Source organism: Physella acuta, unplaced genomic scaffold (assembly GCF_028476545.2).
Source record: "Physella acuta isolate Inbredline_101_S28 unplaced genomic scaffold, ASM2847654v3 ptg000486l, whole genome shotgun sequence".
Taxonomy (NCBI): domain Eukaryota; kingdom Metazoa; phylum Mollusca; class Gastropoda; family Physidae; genus Physella; species Physella acuta.
The window spans coordinates 714,499-731,423 of record NW_026732005.1 but is presented as its reverse complement, the minus strand read 5'-3'; the positions used below and the strand labels follow the sequence as shown (position 1 = coordinate 731,423).

Below are 16,925 nucleotides of genomic sequence, written 5' to 3'. Positions count from 1 at the left end.
GACTTGAAATGCTTAGTTTAGCTTCAATGAATTCTAAAAATAAAATACTTGAATTGAAATGCTAACAGATCGACTGCCTAAATTGATTTTAACACAACATTCTATTTCCGATTCCTTTTTTTGTAAGTCATAAATCTGTATGGGTTTTAATGCAATACTTGTTACTTCAGGCATTCATATTATAGACATAGACTGGTATACCGATATATTTGACTACACATTTGTTAAAATAATTGTTATAATATTTGATGGAAACTTGTTCCGTCAAAATTCACGTTCACACACATTTTACACAACTCGCAGAAGAAACTTGTGATATCAACGTATTCATTTTATTTTGCAAGAAATATAGTCATAGAACTACAGACTTAAATGAAATTCAATAATAACTGTATTGGACGTTAGTTACTTGTACAAGTTTTCTATTGAATCTGTACTTTTCATTTGGACCTATATAGCGTTTCGACGTCTCCTGGAAAATAGAAACAGTATTTATTATCTTAAAACACAAATCACTTGAAAGGAAATTAACTGTGCTTATAAATTTTAGATTAATATAAGCAATATGTGGTACATTAACCGTAAAATTAAATGCTTATTGCTAATTTATATTTAAATAAAATGTATAAAAGACGACATCGACAGTATGAGATCGTGTAGTGGTCTTTCAAAATAGTTTTCTGCTTTGATAATTTTTATAGCAATTAAAGGAACATTTAAGAGCTGTTTCTTGATGTCGCTACAAATGTATTAGTAATTAGAATTAGCAAGTATTTCATATTTCAAATATATTGTTATGGTCAAACAAGCTAACTATGCAGAAAGAGTAAAACAAAATGTTGCTGCACTTTCTCTATACTCTATTTTATCCGCGCTTTAGTCTAAAAATGAGATTGTAATTAATAACTAAACTTACAATTTAGTGTGTGGTCGACACCAATTGAGCTTTTGCTACCTAGAAACGTCTGTTCAAGTGCTTTAGCGTGATTATGAGGATGTCCGAACCAGTACCCGAATCCACAGATTGGTTGGCCACAGATAAAAATTGGAGAACCACTGCTACCTGGGCACGTGACTGCGTTGTATTCATAACGGCACCAGTTCTGTCGATCTCTAATTTCTTTAAGAGTTTCTTTACCACTGTCACTTCTGATTTCTCCAAAGCTGACTTTCTTTGGTCCACCATGTTGTACAAAACGTTTTGCAGTGTCTCGTAGTTTTCTAAACTCTTTTCTAATTTCCTCACAACATCCATGTTATGTGTGACAAACTCGACAGCACACCAGTCCATTTGATCCGATACCTCTCTGTCTGTATCAAGTAGACGCAGTCCTTGTAATTTTATACACTCCTCAAAACGTTGGTCCTCATCGTTAAAGTCTAAAACAAATGTAGCATGTTGAACCACTTCTTTACTGCTTACCACATGGTTGACTGTGGTTATGGTTAGGATAGCAAACTCTCCGTCTTCGTGATGTGCATTTGCTCCACAAGGGCAATGCCCATTCTTTTTTCTGATTCTTTGAACAAAACCGCTGCCAAATTGTATATCTTTATTCGGAATCTTGATAAGAATCATTCCAGTAAGAGGTATCATACACTGTATAATATTAGCTAAATCATTATTATCTGTATAACCCGGTATTTCATTATATTCATCTGAATTAGGCAATAGTGAAGCAGCGAAATATTGTTCGTGCAGATGCTTTTTGGGACAACTATTCCATTCAGTTTCCCAAAATTTATATTCATCTGAATTAATGAAAATATAATTGGAAACTCTTCTGCATATATTTAAGAACTGGCGAAACATTGCTATCAAAAAGTATCTACTCAATTTTTTTTACAAAGTTTTATGTAGTATTCCTTTGATTAAATAAGTTCATTAAAAATATCCAACGTAGGAGAGTCGTGACAAGATTGCACCTTAAAATAATTGAAAAGTTGCGAACTGCAAACAAAGGAACATCATAATTATATAAATATATGCAAGAATATATTTTATAATCAAAATACACCGGTTTAATACTATCGGGTGAAAAACAGAGACTTTTATTTATATAAAATTCTTGTTTCTTAAAATACTTAAATGTATCCAATGTAAAATAAATATCGGAAGTATTTCAAGCTCTCGTATACAGTCATTTAGAGAGCAACAATCATTAAAACTAAAAAGTAACATATAAAATTCAAATATGCCCAGACTCTTTATTAGTAAGTCAAGTTTAAAAGGTATAATTCTTTTTAGGCTTGCAAAGCATTTGTAGACAATGATTTATTTGCATTAATTGCTCCAATTCCAACAGAAAACATTTTGTTAAATATTTTGGCACGATGATTTTATTTTTCGCAATGTAATTTTTAAAAGGGTTTGCCATATTAATTTAAAGATTTAAAAGTCTAATTGTCTCACCGAATAGTCAATGCTTAATCAATTCGTTTTTTTTCGCATAATTTGTGCAACTTTACTTTCTATTCACGCACTTGCCAGAAGTTAGCTAACATATAGACCTATTACTTAACCTCTGAGTCAGCAATCGTTCTTCCAAGAAAAAAAACGGCTCCAAATCCTTAGGTAAGAGAAAATGATGAAGACTACAAGACTACATAACTTGCTCAGACAGTCTCAGTAATTATATTTTCTTGATTTAAAAAAAAATTATGACCTAATAAAACATTTTTAACACTATAACAAAATTCACTACTTTTAATGATTATTTGTAGATAAAAGTTGCAAGTTTCATGAATGTTCTATCACGACATGTTGTATGTAAGACAAAGAAAAGATTTTTGTCTACATGACGTTATGTGACAACGGTAATATACTATGCATGTTTAAAAACATATATAGACTTAGCATGAAGAACTTGATCTGGATACAGTTTTGTTTTTGTATCTTTTTTTTTCGTAAACTAACTGTAAATCACGTCTTTTAAAATCTTATCAATCGAATCATAGGCTGCGGAATAAAAACAATAATCGTTTCTATTTTAAATTTAAAATATGATAAAATATTGAATGCAGTCCTTATTTTATTAACATTACAGCTTTCTATTAAAGTACAACAATGTAAATCAGACTTACGTTTTTACTTAGCGTACCTTCCTTGTTCACTTCGTTGTATGATCAGTCAATTTAAAAAAAAAAAAAAGAATGCCCAGCATATTCAAATAGGAGTCAATATAAATGGCTATGTGTAAGGGAATATTTTCGTAGAAAACCTTTAGCGCTCAATAAAAATCAATCGTCCAGATCAATAAATCGATCACGGAACTTCATGCATCACTAACTTACTAGGCTAGGTAACGCTTCGTGTCAACTTTAACCCAACAATGATTGGTGTGTCGTCTATTGTGTTTGGGTCGCGTTGGTGTGGATATTACTTTAGCGCACAGCGCTGCGTGCTTGTGGCGGTAGCACAAAATAAACATAAGATTCATTTAATATGAATCACAATCATAGTAATTATGAGGCGGTTCCTTTTTAGCGAGAACCTAGATAAATAAATAAATAAAATATTAAAACCAAACGTCAAAAAATATAAACTATTTAAAGATATTTGCGTGCTTTGAGATTAAGTTTTACGTCCAATAGTGTATCCGCTAGATTTCTACATGGTTTGAATCTAAACCAACAACTTTGATAAGCGACATTAAAATTAACGGCGCTGTACTGAATTTGAATTTTCAATACATACTATTCTACCTCGCTAACGAACATAATGTGCGTTTACCATTAAGTAGCTAACAGCTACATATCACAATAGACTTAAAAAATAAATTAAAATGTATTTTTCCATTAACTCCCTACTTTAACAACAAAGTTAACCCTTTATTTACGGAATTATGTTCTGAATGAGATTTTTACTTAAACAATGTGTTACTATATTGCTTTTGGCACATTCAAAGCATATATCGAAGGAAATTTCGTTTCATAAATTTTTAATGGCCCAAACAGATATTGGTACTTATAAGTACCGTCAGTAAACTAGGACATTTTTTTTTCAAAATTTTTTTTTTACAAAACAGGAACAAACGATACAATTTATTAACTAATAACATGGCAATCATTATAACAATCACTTTTTGTGATTTTCACACATAAATACAGCACAAAAGTATATTTTGAGTACGATTTTTACTGGATTTTCTATCGGAACACATCTTAGACCTCATACACAGCAAAAGTGATCGACATGTCATGCTCCCTCATTCTTATCTGTGGTCCTTTTGGTGTAGCAACGGTTGCCGGAATGAACATGATTTTGCTGGAAGCTTCCAATAGCTAGTACAATGAGCCGCATAAACAAACAAAAGCCTAGACATTCAGTACACATTCAGTACACAACTACAAGTAATACTAGTATAAATTTAGCCTACTAGAATGTTATGACAAGTCTACACTACAGTGCAAAGTTCATAAATAGAACTGAGCTCAATGTGTTTAGGATAGCCGTAGTGGCCTACTCCTTTCTGTTTACTGATTAAAATTTACAATATAGATCATTAGTATATGCAGAAGTATGGACTATTACTAGCCTACATGTATACATTACGTAAATGCTAGTTGTTGTAGGCAAGACAGTTTAGTGCAGTAAATATAACTAACAAATTAAATCTTACAACTAGAACTAGGCTTTGGTATACAAATGAAGTAAACTAAACCTTGTAAATGAGCATGCAACTGATACCTTTATTCTGGTTCTTTTTTTACTACTAGAAATTAACATGTAATTACAATATTTCTTAGGTTAACCATATGCTAAACTTCTTATAAATGTGTAAATTTTGCATTTCTTCTGTCTTTAAAAAAAATATTTTTACTCTTTTTTTTAATTATTTAAGAATGATAATATCTTCTTAGATTATTTTTGTTAATTTTATAATTTTAACATATGATGCAATAAAGTAGCTAGTAGTATTAAAACAATATTGTAGAATTTATAAATACTATTTAATTTATTATTTGTTTTACTTTTTAAAAGTACTCAAAATTAAGCAAACGTTAACTATTATTTTATTTCCTCTAACCCAAGATTTTAAAAAAGTGATTGTCTAATTTCGTCACGCTAATAATTCTAACGGCAGTTTTGAAAAAAATAGTCGGCAATCGTTACAAATAATTTTGTTTTGAAATCCTTCTTATAATGTTACGAACACGACATTTCTCCAAGACAGTTTGAGGCGTGTCGTAATGCGAGGGTTGTCACCTCGAGTGTTACAGTGAACAGAACATTAAGAAAAAAAGCGACACGCGATGAACACATTATAATCTATTTTTAAAAAATAGTTAAACAGACGTGTTATTGGTTACAATGCCAACATTACAACATATTTCAACTCCACAGCAACGTATCTTTAAGACGTCTAGTTAACAATGCGGTGTTACGATATATACCTTTACGCCGTCTAGTTATGAGCGGATAGAATCATTACTGCAGGCGTCAAATAATAAAAAAATAGTCTTAAAAAGTCTAAAAATCTAATACGTCTCCGATATATTCCCCTACTTCTCGCCCTCCTTAAAAGAAACGTCAAACTGTAAAAATACTGATAGTTTTATACCGTGGTTTCTTCCCATGGTGTGTAGAACTAGATTTTTCACTTTACTTGATTGATCAGTGTGCCTGGCTCAGGGGTATTAAAAATAAATATGTTAATCAAGTTTAATGAGAAGACGTTGTAGAAGTGGTTAGGTCAAGGTTATGTTTTTCGATGGCAATTAACAAGTGTAGTAAGTAAAAAAAAAAGGATAAATCAACAAATCTAACATAACACAAGTCGTCCTCTGTCGAAAATTCGCCCTCTCTACAATCAATGATTCATACATATGGACCCCTGGACTTATCGTCATCAAACCACAACCTACAGCTTGTCTTTTGTACCTAACTCGAATAAAAAACCACACCCCTGGCTGTCGACACATCTACCTCACACCACTTTAATGGGTGTGTGCGAAAGGTTACATTCAGAACATGGACAAGTGATAATGACGCCCCCCCCCCCCTTTAGTGTTCTGAATCACTTGATATATTCTGCCTATACATGCCATTAGTAAGTTCTGACCCTCACTTTTGTACACGGCAACGTGACGCTTTAAATTACACCTCTGAGGCAAATTGAAAAAAAAAAAAATCTGTGTAAGTGCTAAACGACCTATCTATTCCATTTGATATTTTTTGTAAAAAAAAACAGAAACACTCTCTAGCGCAGCTAAACCAACGCAGTTGCACTGAATATATGCTGCAACGTAAATAATCGATCTGGATTTTACCAGATTTATTTTTAACCAACTAAGTAAACCACTGAAATAGACGGAGAAACGTCGACGTGTTTAAACAGCCATTTCTGGTCATTTAGCTGTTTACAACTCGGATCAGTGACGAACGTTCACAGTGAGCTATAGTAACTGATAGAATGCAGTATTTTTGGTTTTTAAGTTTTTTAATATTCGAGCAAGGGTCAATACTTTCACGTAAGTTGGATTTGATTTATTTTAAAATACCACACACATATTATAATCCCTTTTAATTTGTTTATGTTTATGACTAGCATGAAATTATAAATAAAAATTATATATATATATATATATATATATATATATATATATATATATATATATATATATATATATATATATATATATATATATATATATATATAATATCATCAACATCTTGAGATGAACACCTTATAATCATCTTGAGATGATGGTGATATGTATATATATATATATATATACATGTATCTATATATCAATCTCTCTCTCTCTCTCTCTATCTCTCTCTCTCTCTCTCTCTCTCTCTCTCTCTCTCTATATATATATATATATATATATATATATATATATATATATATATATATATATATATATATATTTGAGTTCTTGTTTTTAAAACCTAGAGCCAACTAAAAAACAAGTAGAAGATCTTACCTGTCCACCAAGCCAGCCCTACAAATGCATCTACTACGGCATCTGTTACGGCGCTAACCAGTTCTGTTCACAGCACAGTTCCAGCATTGAGACCTGCTTCCCACTGGCACTGAACACCTCTAATGCCAAGTCTTTGTTAAGCTGGTGTCGTCGGTTTGGCCAGTACAACGCGACATTGATGCGAGATGAGTCATGTATTTTAGCTTGCCAGTCCAACTTCACTTCACGTGAACTGGCAGGTTGTGGTGACACACATGAAGCTTACATTTGCAATAAGTTACTCTTTATGTTTACATGAATTTTTGAGCAGAAGAAAAGTGAAGTGATAAAGATAATAATTTTTTGTTTATCTTGTAGAAACGATCTTCGATATCCTACCAGTCCGCCATTTTCCCAACAGTTCAGTGTTCACATCTTGTGAGAATTCTGATTTCTCAGCAGGTAAAAAGTAGCAAAAATAATCAAAGTTGACAGAAGTTGTTATGATATTACTTTAGGTTAAGTTTGGGAAGTTGATGTGTATTGAATAATCTTGCCTTTCTTTTAGAACAACGTTTACAAAAGGAGAATCAAGACAACCAACCAGTGCTAAATAGTGCGACAACTATTTGTAACTTCCCAGGTACAGTGTACCAGTAAATTACCTTCTGCACTGTATTAGTTTGTAGGTTATAGACCTAAACAATTTAAAAACACCGCTTTATAAATAATACATTTCAAAAAACGACATAACTCTATATATGACAAGTTGTTTGCTCAAGATATGTTGGCACTTGTATTCTAGGCATCTATTGATTTAACGCTGTATTGATTTAACGCTTTATTGATTTAACGCTTTATTGATTTAACGCTTTATTGATTTAACGCTTTATTGATTTGAAACGAATGAAGCCCAGTAGATTATATATACCATTTTAATCAATATAATCAATAGTCTGTAATTGAACCGTGCAATAGGTGAACAGAATAAAGCAAACCAAAGTCACCTTCCGGGTCAGCGTGTGTTTATGGGCATTGAGGCGGGCACTGCCTACGTTTGTAGAACTAACACACATTTTGTTGTCTGGCATTTTGCAAATACAGAATTATAGTATGTTGTATTATCTGTACTACCAAACACTAAAACCATTCCCGTCCAAACTCTGTGTTAATAGTTTCGACACCTGTTAGTGTTAAGACGCTTCTAGATAGAATCTACTGCTAACTATCTATCTACTTGTGTGTGTGTTTTAAAACGAACAGACCAATCAAAAGTACAACATGGAAGATGAAATGTATGCATAAACACTAAATATCCAAGTAAACTAAAGTTAATAGAGATTAATAGATTTTGAATCTTTGAATCGGCTAACCTGCCTAAGTAGTATGTGTAAAGGTAATAATAAAGAAATTATTTCTCAATACCAATTATTAGCAGCTATGGAAACGTTCGTTGTACTTGGTTTCAAAATAGTACTTCAGTAACACTTCTTCCTACCTGCCAACTAAGTTTTACTAGTAAAGATGTATCGTATACAACTTTTTATTCAACTTTTGATGTCATGCAGATAATGTTTAAATCAAATATTTAGATTTAAAAAAGGAATGTTTAGCTCTTCCTTTGCTCCATCCGTTGTTATAGTCACCAGCCACCACATGCTATTGTACAATTTAATTAAACAAGCTACTGTACTGTACTTTGTGGGTTAATTAAATGCCACACGAAGTAAAGATATGGGATATGGTTGTAATGGCGAGCCATTTAGAATAATAAGGGTTTAACTACGCAATCTAAATTTAGGGTGTTTTATTATTTAGTTTAAAGTTTAAATTATATCTAAAATCTCTCGTTTCACTTAACTTAACGAAAATAGAAAAAATCTCAGTGAGCCTAATAAAACGTCACTATTTTTGTTGGTAAAAATTGATTTAGTATTCTCATGAATATATGCAGTGATTATACAATTTTCATATAAAGTCATTGTATTTTTCACATTAATGGACGCAAACTATACTTTTAACAAAATGTATTTGCCAGTATAGGCTACAGTTCTAAGAATATACAGTCCAATATTTTTGTTCATGATGAAATTTGTGGCCCGTGAATATTGTTCAGATATCTCTAAGAACCTGGATGAGAACCTGGAACATTTAAGCAGCACCATACAAGATCTGAGAAACCTGTCTACTATTGTGCAAGATGTGAGAAACCTATCAACCGCCGTGCAAGATCTAAAAAATGTAACGCAAGATCTAAGAAACCTAATTGAAAGTGTACAATATCTGAAAAAGCTAATTAATACTGTGCAAGATCTGAAAAATGTAACCGAAATCTTGCAAGATGCGATCACTCAAGTCCAAAATGTTGTCTCACAAAGTAAAGCGACTCAAGCTAAAAGTGACTATGGTAGGTCCTGTGTGTTTTGATGTTTTCTATAATTTGTAACTCTCATATAAATATTTATCAGTGTAACTTTATACTTATATTGTTGATAGTTATCTTCGAACTGAGTTTTCTATCAATAATTACAACGGCGTATGGAAAGGAATGTGTGGAAGTTATGTTTACAAAATTTGAATTACTTTTGTTTTTTAAACTTTCATTCATCCCATTTTATTACTTTGATAATAGTATAATAATCGGAACACGCTTAGTTTTTATGTTCAATTATATGTGTCTTTTTCCCACAATCCATTAAGTACAGCTGATAAATGTAATCATATTTCACCACTATATTTCATTTTATTTGCATTGTGATATATGTCATCTTCTTTGCAGCTATATATTTTCTAATGGTTGTCTTAATTTGTGTTAAACATTTTTTTTTACCCGCTATTCGTTTCCTAGAGGAGGCTTGAGTTTATTTTTATTTTTTTAATCTACAGACTAATCATACATAATTATTTTCAGAATAGTTTTTGACTTTTAATCCGGTATTTTAAATTTCTCCAGATATCAGAGAGGGGTTGGGAAATGTTACCAACATACTTGCTGACTTAACCCGCCACATCAAGTCTTTACTGTTCACAGCAGAACCTAGCCAGCGTACAACTAGCAATGGTTAGAAACACATTTTAGGTTTATTAGAAGTGTGTCTCTATGATCTATTCTATCTCTTTAAACTAGTTGTTTTAAAAATAGTGTAGACTATAACCCGGATTATTGGAAAGGAAGTGCGGAAATTTCAAAACAGCCCGATCTGCCAACATTATTTCAATGAAAATAAGCTATGGCTTAAAATAGGTTGAAAAAATGTGTGTTAAATATTATTTCTTGTTACAATCTCTGACTTTTAAAGAAGTAAAGTTAAATACCATAGACAAAATTAAAATTTCGGATTTTTTAGAAACTTCCTCATAGACTGTAGGGTTTATTCCTGAAATTTAGACTGAAAAGAAAACAAAATAGTATTTTATTTATTTAGTTTATATAGAACATGGGAAGGAGTGGTCTAGCGATAGAGACTGCTAACCCGTAAGTCTCGAGTTCGAATCCGGGTTCAAGTCAGTAGACCGTCCCTGAGTCCACCCAACTCTGATGGGTACCTAACTCACGTTAGGGAAAGCAAAGGCGGCTGGGCATAGTGCCTAGGTCACAGAAACAAGAGAACTTTACTTGCCGTCAGGTTTGAAAGGGAAACTTTTCTATAGAGCATTTCATATGCACACTATGCTCATGTCTTTTCATTTTGTCCACATAACGTCACATAATCTTTTAGCTTGTGTTTTTCTGATCCTGACACAGATTATAAATAAGGTACTTAGACAAACTTATCAGGTAGAACTACTACAGACATAGCCATTTAGCCTGCTTATAGGCCAACAAGTTCTAATCTTTAAAACCAAATTAACATGATTAAAAAAAATATAATAGGGTTTAAACTATTCGTTTTATTTATGTCTAAATATAAAAGATTGGCCCTTATTATGCTTTTAAAATAAAGCATGGCATAAAGCATGTGTGTAACATAAATTATTTTATAAATAATCAACTGTTTGTTGTCTGTGTATGACCCTCAGATATGATAACAGTATTAACAGAAGTGAAACGTTTACAGAAAACTGTTCAAGATGAGTTGATTGGGACGACTAGTAACTACGGTCAGTTATCTGCCTAACTTTGTAATAATAACCTGTCTTTGTCTAACATCTGTTTCAATGCGATGTGATGTCTTTCTCCTGTCTTTCACAATGTTTTGGTAGCTTATATTTATGTAAGTGCACTGTTCGGGACTAACAGAGGCCTTTTGCTTTCTAATCTCCAATGTAGCACTTCTATCTAAATTTAGTTCAATATTTTAAAAAAAAAATGATAATATAAATAATTACTGGTTTAACGGAATTATTTTAGTATGCAATTACTTTCTCAACATAATTATAATCTCATCCTACACAGTGTACGCGATTCTAGGTTTGGTTATACTAATTACGGCAACTCTTGTGGTGTCTGTAATTGTAAATATAATCTACATAATGAAATGTTACAACAAGCCAATGACTGAGAAGAAAGAAACAGCTACAGAGGATGAAGATATCCCTCTGACCGGTAAGCTTTTTCTATTTGTTACAGTTTTAACTATCTATTCCTCTGTTGAATAAAATGCCTGTAAAAATATCCAACGTTTTTTTTTCCTCCAAAGATGTTGGCGACAAAACGCCCGCTCCTGATATTGATGATAGGAACATACGAGGTCGTGTGGGCCACATACACTAAGTGCAAATGTTAGATCTAGTAAGATCATCAATATTTCTGACTTAGGAGCCTGCTAGAGAGATATGGAACCTCATACAAAGTCTCTAGGATGACCAACTTTATTATTGTACAATACATTACACTTACCGAGGCTAAAATAAGTTACACTTTTTTCTATTATACAGGGTTTCTATCGGGCAGATTGTATACTTTAATCAGTTTCTGCCGTCCCCTCCTCCCCCACCGAAGAAAAGTAATATAAACAGATTCAATGTCTGCACCACTACCCCTATCAAGCTACTTCCACTTTATACTATCCAGGATCACGACTAGCTACCTTTTGGGTACGACCACTAGCTACCTTATGACTGACTAAATTTTTCTCCCACATCTAACTCCAAATCTAGTCCAAGCCGTATTTTTCCTTGAATCTAAATTAGTCTTTCCTGCATGTTTAGTCAGATGACCCTGGCTTTCATTGGTCAATTTTATGTATTCATTCGTTCCTACCGACATGACCCATGGCTCGCCAGATTATTATCTATGTAAGCCCAATTCTATTCTCCGTAATTTGGCGTTATCAGTGAGTTACCACACTCGCTGGCGATCCTAGAGGGCATTAATATTTAAATTATTCACTTTTTCAGTTATTTTCACGACAAGCTATTATCTCGTTGTTGATTTTTTTTTTAATTATCTCCACTTTAGTAAATACTTATATAATAAATGCTATGTATCTAAACAAATATTTTGTTTGTTTATATGTCTGCTATAAGCTTGTGTAATTGCTTTAAACTTGAGTTGAATAATATTATAAAAAGTTACAAATACCAGACCTTTTAACATTCAATAATTTTAATCTTTAAATATCAAAATTGTTTTGTGCGGTTACTATTTTAGTTTTCGTGAGGCAAAGGAGGAAATTTGAACTAGATCTAGGTCTAAGTCTAATGTAACACTGAGTAAACTAAAAGAAACATGTAGCCTATGTATAGATATATGGGTAATGCATTAGTTGTTCTTATTAAGTAAGGCTAATTTAACTATCAATCAAATATTTCAATATTTCAATGATCCGCAGCAACAAGTACATTTTACCACATGATTGTTGTTGCTAGTGATAGCAGCTTTATGTACTTTACTAATGGTGATGTTGTATTATGCAAATATTGCACTTACTATCTGTAATGTGGATAATTCTGATACTAGTGTGTATTAAAAAATATTTTGTGTACAATTGAATGAGTTCTGTGAAACAACTTGTTTATTTATTCATTTATTACGTCCAAAGGAATTTGGAATTTTAGACTCCCATCTCTTCCCCCCCCCCCCATAGTGGACATCCACAAAAATTTAGATGACCTCTCAAAAATGCTGCAAAATTACTAATTCATTTACATGCAATGTGTACATTAACTGATGATGTAATATAGGGATTTGATATTTTCGGTAGCATCTATTACTAGGCCTAAATAATAAATAATAGTTGGGAGTTTAACTTTTCCTATATTTCCGCAAATTTACGGGGTGAAATTTACTGTGATTGTGTGAATGTGATAAAACTATCTAAAATTGTTCATTTTTTACTTTCTCGTATACGAAGTATACATGGGAGATTCACATGTTCATTGAGACTAAGGTGTTGTAAAGTTGGGTGGAAGGTTCACACGTTCATTGAGAACAACGGGCTCAGTCTCCTCTTTAACTAAAGCATATTGTTTGTAATTCTTTTTCTAAAGACACAGGATGAGGTGTGTTGTTAAGTTTTTGGTTTGTTGTTAGCAGTTGTTGACATTGGAGCTAACACATTTTTGATCAGATCATGATAGATCAGCCTAGCGGTCTCAGCTTTGGTGTTTTGAGGAGTTTGTATTGATGAAGGGCCTGGTTTAATGTCTTCTTCCTGCTGGGGTGGGCCATTGTTTTATAAAGGCTTTTTCCATTCAATACCTCATCCACTTTCACATTCAATCCTGAAATAAAGTAAATTTTAAATAGCTGTTGTTAAAAAACCATTTAGGAAAAGAAAAGCAGTTAAAAATAGCTGTATTTACTTTCTTGTATACAAAAATAGAGGAAGTGTTGTAATGGTGCAGAATTTACGTTTTACACCTCCCTGGGTCAGAAAAACTTATTTTTGCAATTTTGTTTATAAATATTTAAAAATTCATAAAAATCTTGTCTATACCCGGAGTTGCCACGCCCCGTAGTCTTAAATAAGAATATTCGAAAAGGTTTGGGGGAGATCACTCCCGCTTTATTTCCTTTGTTGATGAATAAATAAGTGTCATAATTCTTTTAACTATAATTTTCATAAATAGGATACAAAGAAATATTTAAAAAAAACAACGATAATAAAAATCATTAAAATGCACTGAAATAAGAAAATAAAAGAAATATTCTCTGTTAAGTGCAAATTTTAGTCACAGATAAAAGCTTTTGAGAAAACAATGATTTTTCTTCTTAATTTAAATGCATTATTATACAGGTTTTTGTAGTTGATTTATTATCTTGTTTTGAATATTCAGTAATTTAAAAAAAAAATTAAAATATATTGAAATTAAGAAAGCTGAAACGATTAAAACTTAATGTATTATTTGCTCAATAAAAATAAATTTATTAGCTTATGGTCTGAACTGTAAATGATGGTTATCTGCCCAATAAAACTGAAATGAGTCACCAGACTAGTACTCTATCCTGTTATCTTCCCTTTTACTTAATAAAAATATAATTGCCTTTGGAACATTAAGATATATGGGACAGCTGAAGTAGAGTTTAACCGTTTTAGTGACCTTGACAAATGCAGGGATAGTGTGGTCAGCATTAAACCACGCCATAAAAGTAGAAAAACATGTGTGCACCTTCCTAAGAACATTTATTTTTATTTATAAAAACATGTTTGCATGTAGAAGTTTCCTGCTTTAAACTTTTTTTTAGCAGTGCCAGAAAAGCTGGTTATCCAAATTTTAGCAGAAAAAAATTAAATAAAAAAAAACTACTACCTTTCTTGGTGACAATAAATACATGCTGTCTTCCTGCTTGCGTTGGGTGATACATCCTGTTCTGTTTGATTAGAAATTTCTTGTGGTAGAATTTCTGTTGGTACACTGTACATGTGAATCTTTCACAAAAGTGATGGCAATCCATGAGATGGCTGCTTAACGTATGTCTCCTGGCTTACCTTCGATTGCAGAATTCGACTTTGTTTTAAATTACGATTTAAATGGGGTTTTAAATACTCTTTCAGAACAAATCTTTTATCACACAAATCACATTGAAATATTTTTTTCTGAATGAGTTTTTTATGGAGGTATAAATTATTCTTCACAAAAAATTCTTTATGACACACATCACAAGCAAAACACTGTCCCCTTTTGCCAAGTAAAACACGATTTTTAATATGTCTTTCAAAGCGAATTTGATATATGAATGTTTCTAATCACACAGATACTTCTTAGAATGTATCTTCTGATGAATTACTAAAGCCATTTTAACTGAAAATTATTTTTAGTTTACAAATCCGCGGTAGCAGTTTCGACGCTCTATAAGGGGATCTAAGCCTAGAATCTAGATCTGCATAAGTATAAAGCTGTAAAGCTAGATACGGTGGATAATGAATTTGAAGCTGATGTGTTAGATAATGAGACATACCTTTCATTAGCCCTAATGCAAGCTACTGCCTACATCTTATATTTTTTCGGTCCAACTATTATAGGGGAAACTACAAATGCTTAAACACAATTATCTTGTTTTCATGGTTACCTACCTTTCTCCTTAAATTTAGTTACCTAGAACGTTTATTAGAGTCTGAGCATTATGGATGTTGCTAATTAACATTTATTAAATGTCCAATTTGCATAAGTTTCTATTAGAGTGAAGTATAACTAGATGTTCATGCTCATGATATGGTCAATAGACTATTGGTGTTTGACCACAGAGGGTTTGACCACATTGGGTTTGACCACAGAGGGTTTGACCACATTGGGTTTGACCACAGAGGGTTTGAGCACATTGGGTTTGACCACATTGGGTTTGACCACAGAGGGTTTGAGCACATTGGGTTTGACCACATTGGGTTTGACTACATTGGGTTTGACCACACTGGGTTTGACCACAGAGGGTTTGAGCACATTGGGTTTGACTACATTGGGTTTGACTACAGAGGGTTTGACCACATTTGGTTTGACTACATTGGGTTTGACCACATTGGGTTTGACTACATTGGGTTTGACCACAGAGGGTTTGAGCACATTGGGTTTGACCAAATTGGGTTTGACTACATTGGGTTTGACCACAGAGGGTTTGAGCACATTGGGTTTGACCACATTGGGTTTGACCACATTGGGTTTGACTACATTGGGTTTGACCACATTGGGTTTGACCACATTGGGTTTGACCACATTGGGTTTGACCACAGAAGGTTTGACCACATTGGGTTTGACCACATTGGGTTTGACTACATTGGGTTTGACCACATTGGGTTTGACCACAGAGGGTTTGACCGCAGAGGGTTTGACCACATTGGGTTTGACCAAATTGGGTTTGACCACATTGGGTTTGACTACATTGGGTTTGACCACATTGGGTTTGACCACATTGGGTTTGACCACATTGGGTTTGACCACATTGGGTTTGACCACAGAGGGTTTGACCACATTGGGTTTGACCACAGAGGGTTTGACCACAGAGGGTTTGACCACATTGGGTCTGACCACACTGGGTTTGACCACATTGGGTTTGACCACAGAGGGTTTGACCACAGAGGGTTTGACAACATTGGGTCTGACCACACTGGGTTTGACAACATTGGGTTTGACCACATTGGGTTTGACCACAGAGGGTTTGACTACATTGGGTTTGATCACAGCCTGACATAGGGTGTTTGACCAAAGGTCTTCGGTTCCAAGTGTTTTTCTCACGTTAAAATTCAAAATTGTACGTATTTTAGAACGCTGCGTCATGCACTGGAGCGATTTCTAAATGAACATTAAAATTAGATCGTTTTCCCCGTTCGTGCCCAAGACCCATGGGGCAGATGAAGTAGAGTTGATCTGCTTCAGATGACCTCAACATTAAAATTAGAAACGTTTGCTGCCAAGTGGGCGATTACGCTCAAAACCTATAACATAAAATATCGAACATATCGATAAATCTCAAATATAAAGTATCGATAAACCTGTAAAATAAAGTATTGAGCATATCGATAAATCTGAAACATAAAGTATCGAACATGTCGATAAATCTGTAATTTAAGGTATCGAACATATCGATAAACCTGTAATATAAAGTATCGAACATGTCGATACATAAGTTGTGACGA

The 16,925-nt window shown here is 33.0% G+C and overlaps 3 protein-coding genes across 4 annotated transcripts; 1 reads left to right on the top strand and 2 right to left on the bottom strand.

Annotated features, from left to right (window-relative positions):
• Nucleotides 1–320: 320 nt before the first annotated feature.
• Nucleotides 321–3,123, bottom strand: LOC131944255 (uncharacterized). 2 transcript variants are annotated; one of them, XM_059304795.1, is made up of 3 exons: nucleotides 3,085–3,123; nucleotides 917–1,951; nucleotides 321–472 (listed from the first exon to the last, which is right to left on the bottom strand). In XM_059304795.1, the coding sequence occupies exon 2, from the start codon at nucleotides 1,811–1,813 to the stop codon at nucleotides 956–958; it is 858 nt and encodes a 285-aa protein (XP_059160778.1). In that variant the 5' UTR covers nucleotides 1,814–1,951; nucleotides 3,085–3,123; the 3' UTR covers nucleotides 321–472; nucleotides 917–955. The 2 variants fall into 2 exon arrangements, with proteins under 2 accessions (XP_059160778.1, XP_059160777.1); XM_059304794.1 differs by lacking the exon at nucleotides 3,085–3,123 and having other exon boundaries at nucleotides 917–2,025.
• A 3,926-nt stretch (nucleotides 3,124–7,049) lies between these two features.
• On the top strand, nucleotides 7,050–12,777 carry LOC131944251 (uncharacterized). Its single transcript, XM_059304790.1, has 8 exons — nucleotides 7,050–7,172; nucleotides 7,291–7,374; nucleotides 7,481–7,555; nucleotides 9,029–9,319; nucleotides 9,866–9,973; nucleotides 10,933–11,013; nucleotides 11,309–11,458; nucleotides 11,553–12,777. The coding sequence occupies exons 1-8, from the start codon at nucleotides 7,112–7,114 to the stop codon at nucleotides 11,624–11,626; spliced, it is 924 nt and encodes a 307-aa protein (XP_059160773.1). The 5' UTR covers nucleotides 7,050–7,111; the 3' UTR covers nucleotides 11,627–12,777.
• A 462-nt stretch (nucleotides 12,778–13,239) lies between these two features.
• On the bottom strand, nucleotides 13,240–16,566 carry LOC131944236 (uncharacterized). Its single transcript, XM_059304775.1, has 3 exons — nucleotides 16,398–16,566; nucleotides 15,586–16,166; nucleotides 13,240–13,338 (listed from the first exon to the last, which is right to left on the bottom strand). The coding sequence occupies exons 1-3, from the start codon at nucleotides 16,564–16,566 to the stop codon at nucleotides 13,240–13,242; spliced, it is 849 nt and encodes a 282-aa protein (XP_059160758.1).
• Nucleotides 16,567–16,925: the final 359 nt, after the last annotated feature.